The sequence below is a fragment of the Buceros rhinoceros genome, unplaced genomic scaffold (genome assembly GCF_000710305.1).
Source record: "Buceros rhinoceros silvestris isolate BGI_N320 unplaced genomic scaffold, ASM71030v1 scaffold12795, whole genome shotgun sequence".
NCBI lineage: Eukaryota > Metazoa > Chordata > Aves > Bucerotiformes > Bucerotidae > Buceros > Buceros rhinoceros.
Genome location: NW_010413478.1, coordinates 797 through 8,069, shown reverse-complemented (window position 1 = coordinate 8,069; position 7,273 = coordinate 797). Strand labels below are relative to the sequence as shown.

Genomic DNA, 7,273 nt, shown 5'->3' with positions numbered 1-7,273 from the left:
GGCAGCCGTCGTGGTGAGATGGCCTGGGGGAGCAGAGCCCGCATGGCAGGGCAGCCTCGACACCGCAGATTGTCACACTCTTTTGTTTCTTCCCTCAGCCCAAGGCGGTGAACCCTCTGATAGGGCTTCTGGGAGAGTATGGAGGAGACAGTGACAATGAAGAGGAGGAAGAAGAGGAAGAGCAGACACAGGCGCAGTGGCTGCCACCTCCCCACCCACCAGCACCACGCGAGGAGCAGCCGAGGAAGGCCAAGGCCAGCGACGACAAGCTGACCGACTGGAACAAACTGGCTTGCTTGCTGTGCCGGCGGCAGTTTCCCAACAAGGAGGTGCTCATCAAGCACCAGCAGCTTTCCAACCTGCACAAGGTATGGGGCAGCTGGTGGCTGGGGGCTGTGCGTGTGGTTGGAGCTGCCTTTGGCTCAGCAGCTTTGTGATCTGCAGGGAAGAGTGTGGCGGTTGGGTGGGAAGAGCTGTGCTGGGTTTGACAGAGCAGCAGGCAAAGTTCCCATCAAAGCGCTGCTCAAAGCATTGTGTGAGCGGCTTGTTCCTGCCACGGGAGTGCTGTAACTCCAAGGTGTGATGGAGATAGCTCAGGCTTGAGGAGAGTGGGGTGCTGGCACACCCGAGTGTGATCGCAGGCAGAACATAGCACATGCCTCTCCATGTCCTGCGCTGTCTTGGAGCTCTTCCTTCTAGGAGGCCAAACTGCACGCAGGCTGAAACAGGACTTGTTGCCTTCCTGCGGAGAGGAAGGGCTCCTGGCCTCTATGGAGGAGCAGGTAGTCTGGACTGCAGGAGAAGCTGCTGCATCTGGTATAGGGCATGCTGTGCTCCTTACGGGTGGAGGAAACAACCCCGTCAGCTTGTATCCTCTGCTGACACTGGCTGCTTTTCTCCTCCTTCCAGCAAAACCTGGAGATACACATGAAGATCAAACGATCTGAGCAGGAACTGGCATATTTGGAGAAGAGAGAGCGTGAGGTGGGTCTGTGATGGTGGTCTGACTTCTGTTAGTGGTTCTGCTTGAGGGGGATGTTGTTCCCAGGCAGATCCTCCACTTATGCACCTGTATCTGCAGCCTGGGCATCAGATGTCTCCCAAAGAGTCTGAGCTGTGGGCATGTGGACTTGTGGATAGAGCGGTGACTTGTAAGAGCAGGTCTCCCTCCTCCCAGAAGGGCTGGGTGTGGTTGTGTTGCCCCTCAAGCCAGCGCTGGCTCTGGGCTAAGTGGGACCCAGATTTCCATCTAAAACTGATGCTGTGTATGGGCTGCTGCTGCCTGGCCAGGACTGGGAGAGCTGGAACTGCCTGTTGTTTGGAAGGAGACAGAGCTGCTCCTGGTGCTATAGCTGGAAGGCTGCCACAGGTCTGGGTCAGCCCAGCAGGTGCCATCAGGACAGAATAAGTGGATTGTGGGTCCTGGAAGCATCCCAGGTTTTTGGGTTCCCAGGATAGATTTCCAGCCAGCTGAGGATGAGATGAGACCCGGCTGCAGAACAGTCTCTGTGCAGCCTTGAATGCTTCATAGCTCCCCTACTCACTTCATTCTTTCTGTCGCGAAGGGGAGATACAAAGACAAAGGAAATGACCGGAGAGAGAAATTCCAGCAGATGGATTCACCGGAGAGGAAGCGGCTCAGATACGACCAGGACTCGGAGAGGTACTGGCTGCCCTCGGTTTGGACAATTTGGGGCTGGCACATTGCTGCTGCCATGCCAAGGCAGGGATCGGCTGGTGGGGCAGACCTGTGGGAGAGGCAGCCAGGCGGGTTTGATTCCTGTGGGTTGAGTTCTGCAAAGCACGAGCTGCAAGGTCAGGGGTACGGAGTGCAGGAGTGAATCGAGGCTTCAGGGGAAAGCAGAGACAAGCTGAGGGGTGAGATGGGGCCCAGCACAGGGAGCAGAACGCAGCCTGTTCCCATCCACCTTGTCCTTGCTGCACTTGCTGTCCTCCTGTCCTGGCGTCTGGCCACTGAAAGAAAGAGCAAAGCTCCGTTTCATCTGTTCCGCTGACTCAGAGGAACGTGGGGAGCTGTTTCCATCTCACTCGGAGTAGGTGGAGGAAGAGAGTGGGTGCTGTGCGGGGCTCTCAAAAGGACTGTCTGCTGCAAGCTCGCGTCTCCCGGTGGGCTGGGGAACTGCTAGGCAGGTGTCGAAGACAGCACTGGTTATGTGGCTGTTCCCTCTGGTGCAGTACCTCGGAAGGAGACCTTTCCTCCATGTCTGGCAGTTTAAAAATCTGCATCTTCTCTTTCCTCTCTTTTCCTGGAACAGGAAAAGACTAAAGCAGTTTGTGTGCAGTGTCAGCAGCAGCCAGAAAGCAGAACTTGCCTGATGGAAGCTATTTTTGTGTGGAGCAGGTTTTGGTTAATGGTCTGGATGAGCACTGACCAGGTGGGAGAAGGGGTGTCCACATCAGTGTTGCAGCATTGAGCTCCATGACTGCAGTGCTGGGAGGAAACAGAGGTCTCAGGGAGCCAGTGGGGTTAGACTTCACCTTCCGGCTGTTGCTAAAATTCGGATTAAGAAATGCAAGCACAAAACGCTCCTGGCTCACTCGTACCATGAATGTTTGGAGCCTGAGCTCGTTTCCTGTGCCCTGGTGTGCTTTCCCCTGAGGCAGGACAAGGAGTTACTCGGTCAGAGGTGCCTGTGCCCTGCACGCGAATCCAGTGGCTTGGTTTCGCTGCTGAGCATTGTGCTTCCTGCAGGAGACCTGGCTGTCCCTCCGGAGGGGCTGGAGTGTCAGCGAAGGTGTTATTAGCTGAGCTCAAAATCTCTGGCATGTGCTCAAAGCAAGACCAGACAATTGATTCTGCCTCTTTTGCAGCGACTATGACCCAAGGGTGGATAGTAACAACAAAGGGAACCGAATGTTGCAGTCCCCGGGCTGGAAGAAGGGCTTTGGCCACAACCAGCAGGGCACGACATCGCTGGTGGAGGTGAGTGTTCTCTTCCTTTGGAAACACACCGCTGTCCTGCCGCTGGTAATGTCTTCCAGGACAGCTGGAGGGAGTTCCCGGCTGGAACAAGAGTCAAGCTGCAAGTCTCAGTGAGTGCTTGGTGGAATAATAGTGTGCACTAATGAACTTTGCAGGCTGGGAGGGGCTGTAAGTATGTTGGCAGTGGAAAAAGGTTAGACATTGTGTGGATCTGGAGGGGTTGAGAACAGAGTAACGGTGAGTAGGGAGAGTGTGAGCATCTGCTTAAGGCCTGCCAAAGCCAGGCTGGGGTTTGAGCAGGTCACCAGCTCAGCGCCCTGCAGCCACGTGAGCTGGGGGAGAAGGTGAACCTCCTCTGGGGAGGCAGAGCATGGCCAGAGCCACAGGGCGCCTGGTGCTGTTTGTCTGTTCTGCCTGTGCGGCTCTCACTGCCCTGCTGGACTCTGGACTTGGGAAGGGAATCCCAGAGTACATCGTCTGGTGCAGAGCAGAATCCACATCAGCAAAGGCCTTCAGGGCTAGGCAGGGCCGGGTGGATCCTGCCTTCTGGGCCGGGCTGGTCTCTCAGCAGACCTCGCTTTGCTGCAGAGGGCTTTTCTGCCAGGCAGCCTGGGGCAGGGACTGCTGGCGTGGTGTCGGTGCTTCGCCACGGGGCCGGCAGCTTGCGGCATGGCTCACGTTGCGACAGTCAGCTTGGAGGCGAGTATATCATTAAAGGCAAATATTTGAGGCTTCATGACGTGTGTTTGCTTGAGCCCACACACGCGAGGCAAGATTCCCTCTTCAGCGCAGACAGCAGGAACCGGCCCCAGCTGTTGCTCCGTCCTCACGGAGAGTTTCCTGTGGCAATAAAACCAGCTTTGCCAAAGAGCCGGCTCCAGCAGTGCGCTCTGGGAGGTCTGACCTCCGATCGGAGCTCCCTGGACCGGGTGGGGAGGCTGGTTGTAGATCACGGCCCTCATACAGTTTCTATAAAGGCCTCCCAGAAGAGCCCTAGAGATGTGCTTTCTTCCCACTTCCAAGTCAGGCTGGGCAAAGCCATGTGCCCGCTGCAGCCCAGAGGACTTTGATCTCTCGGCCTAATTGATCACATCACTGCTATTCAGATAAGTCGGAGTTAAAAGCAAAGAGAACCTTTCCGCCTTGGGTCTCTCTCCTGGGCTAACTCAAGGCAGGTATTGCTGAATAATTCAGGCGCTGGCTGCAAACGCCGGTCGTTAAAAACTGGTTGGAATTCAAAGCGAACTACCCGAGCCCACAGGAGCTCTATTAGAGGAGAGAGCAGCTGAGCTGCTGCAAACGCAGGCGGACGCGAACAGCTCCCCGGGAGCCCAGCTCTCTTGCTGGCTCTTTCCTTTGCTCTGTGTCAATCCACGCTCGCACACGGCTGCCTCCCGTCTGCCGGCGCTGCCTGTTGTGGCTGCCCGCTCCCACCCTGCTGTGTGCTCATGCTGGGCTCTGCAGCTGAGCCCCGGGTTCGGTTTTCACCGGGCGTTTGCTGGGTGTTTGTGTTGCTTGCCCAGGGCCGATGGTTCCTCCTGAACAGCTTCTGGAGGAGCACAGTGCTCTTGCTGCTGCTCCTCTCCCGGATCCCCGGGAGCAGTCAGCTGTCCTGAAGCAGCCCAGGGGAAGCTTTTTCTCTATGACCAGCTGGCGAAGAGAAATCCCTAACACGAGCTGTGTCTGTTTTCAGGCAGAAAATCAGAAGAAGGGCCCTGGCCTGGGGGCGGCAGGGAAGCCCAGCAAGAGGCAGTCCAACGAGACCTACCGCGACGCCGTCAGGAGAGTCATGTTTGCCCGCTATAAGGAACTGGAGTGAGCAGTGGAGAAATCCCAAGCCCGGCTCTCTCCATCTCTCTCTCTCTCCATGTCATGTTCTTTTGGGGGTTTGGGGTTGTTTTTTTTTTTGTTTTTTTGTTCTTTTTGGTTTTTTTTTTTTTAATTGTTACAGGTTTTGCTGCTAGGATTTTTTTAATAAAACGGAAAATTTGTCAGTGCTTGTCTCTTGCCTAAAATGGTATGTTTTAAATTATGTGATGCTTTGGGAGATGCCTGTCGTGCTTTGCTCTCTGCTGCTGAGGTCCCTGGGAGTTGCAGCCACATCAGCCAGGGGGGTTGGTCACTTGGTGGCCCTGCCAGCAGTGCCACAGCCCTGCGGTGTGTTCCCTGCAGCTCAGGGACGCTGCTCCTGGTGTCCTGTACTCATGGTCAGGATGTGAGCCGGGAGCAGGGGACAGCCCCGAGGCCGGTGGGGAATCCAGGAGCCTATGTGGGACTCATCCTGGCTCTTGGCAGGGACAGCCGCGTTTGGTTAATACCAAGAGCTATTAGGCTAGAGGTGGTCTAAGCTGGGTGTCATCTGGGCTTCCCAAGCAGGACAGGGCCCTCCCCCTCCTCCCCACAGAGCATGAGGAGGGCTGGATGCGGTGGCAGTGTGGTGTCGGGATGTGGACGTGCTGGTCTAGGGTGGCAGGGGCTGTGCAGTGCCCTGCAAGGGACTTTGTCAGAGGAAAAGCCCTTCTGAGCAAGCGCTGCTCGCGCAGCCCCAGGAGGTGCAGAGGGAGCAGGTCCTGTGCCCGATGGGCAGGAGCGTGGTGCCGGAGCTGCGCTGGCTGGCACCCACCACAGCTTTCCTGCTCGCCTGGCAGAGAGCAGGCCCCAACATCACTTTCAAGTATCCAAAGGAGGGAAAATGGCAGATGTGGGAGCTGCAGACAGCAGGATGTGGAGGTGAGGCGTCACCAGCAAGAACTGCCAACTTCTGAAGGCAGCAAAAGGCCTGTCCAAGCTGCATTTCCTTGTCTCTGACGTAGGCAACCCCAGAGAGGGGGTGGGTTCCTGGGGCTGAGCTCCCTCAAAGGGAGCAGTCGTGGTGGCACGAGGTCTGGAGGAGCAAGCTGCTGCTCTGGGGTCTGGGAACTGCTCACGCACAAGGGGAACGTGTGCGACGGGCACTGGAGGGAAGCAGAGCGGTAGGTGCTGCACAGGCTGTCCTGCGCCTGAGCATGCCGGGCACCCGTGGGTGCCAAAATTGAATGTCACTCCCGATCGAAACAGGAGGGAGCCTTCACAACCACCCACTGCAGGGACCCTTTATCCGATGTTACTAATCTGCTAAGTGGGTACATCCATCTTGGTGAAAACCTGTTAATGACTGGTGATAGGTAGTTAATTAGGAGATAAATGTAAGAGCAGCTTCCTTTGGACAGATGGACCTCAGTAAACAATGAATGTTCCTTGGCTTAGCTGTGCCTTCGCTTGCTCGCTCGTAGTCGGCGCGATGTGCGTCTGCGAGAGGCGAGGCAGCTCAGCCCTTTCCTTGTGGGCCTGTTGCCAGGCTCCGGTCAGGAACAAGAGAGGAGCAAGAACAAACTGCAGGGAAAAGAGGAGGGAAAATTAGTATAAAAACCTTAATTGTAAGGTGCATCTGTCTCCAATGAAGAGAAATCCCTTTTCTCTCGCTGGAGATCCATCTACCCCCCATTAGTTACATTAATCACGGGGATAATTGATTTATTGGCTCCCATTGTTGTAAGGACCATGGTAAATGGCTATGGGAAATCACGAGCGCGGCTGAAGCTGCTGGAACAGCACCTTGTTACTAACATCAGCGCGGGGTTTCGAGGGGGTGTGCTGTGTGTGGCCCGCAAATGGCACTCGCCTGCACTGTGCCGTTAGTATCCCAGCACCAGCCCACGGAAAATCGGGGTAATCCCTGCACTCAGCAGTGGCTGAATTCCCGTTCCCCAGCGTCACCCAGCAGGAGGCTCCGCGTATTCCCTGATGTGTGTGTGTCCAAGGTGTGCACAAAGGTGTGATGTCAGCCCGTGTCGTGCATCTGCTGGGGAATACTGGGGCTAGGGACCGTGAGGAGCCCTCCACTGGGGTGGGCATGAGGTGACTGGAGCCAGATTATTAACGAACTGGAGCAGAGAAGCAGAGGGAGATGCTAAAAGCATTAAAAAGCAGCGCCAAGCTGGAAAGCACCATATTCCTTTCGGAAGCCAGCAGCACAGGTGGTGCTGTAGGAACCTGGCTGTCCTTGGGATCAGGTTGTGATCTGTAAAGGATGTGCTGCAAGGAAGCTGGGGAACGAGGCGTTACACCGCTGGGACCGAGTCCCTCATCCCACACCATGGAAGGACGGGCTGGTCCAGAAGTGGCAGAGAGCCGGGTAACAGCTAGAAGTTTGCTCCCTGGAGCCACCCGCAGTCACCACCTCACAAGCACCGCTGCTGCAGACAACCCCAGTGAGCAGCTCCTGTGCTGTGCCTGCGTACCACCGCTTCACCTTGCACCATGCTGGGCTTGATCCGGGGGAAAGGAGAG

The 7,273-nt window shown here is 56.2% G+C and overlaps 1 protein-coding gene across 1 annotated transcript in view; it reads left to right on the top strand.

Moving 5' to 3' along the window:
* The window catches only part of RBM6 (RNA binding motif protein 6), a 52,526-nt gene extending 47,588 nt beyond the window's left edge, over nucleotides 1–4,938 (top strand). Inside the window, exons 18-22 of the mRNA XM_010136763.1 lie at nucleotides 99–368; nucleotides 910–984; nucleotides 1,566–1,663; nucleotides 2,833–2,944; nucleotides 4,638–4,938. Coding sequence (XP_010135065.1) covers nucleotides 99–368; nucleotides 910–984; nucleotides 1,566–1,663; nucleotides 2,833–2,944; nucleotides 4,638–4,763 — 681 coding nt within the window. The 3' untranslated portion in view covers nucleotides 4,764–4,938. The remainder of the gene's footprint in view (nucleotides 1–98; nucleotides 369–909; nucleotides 985–1,565; nucleotides 1,664–2,832; nucleotides 2,945–4,637) is intronic.
* The last annotated feature ends 2,335 nt before the right edge of the window (nucleotides 4,939–7,273 follow it).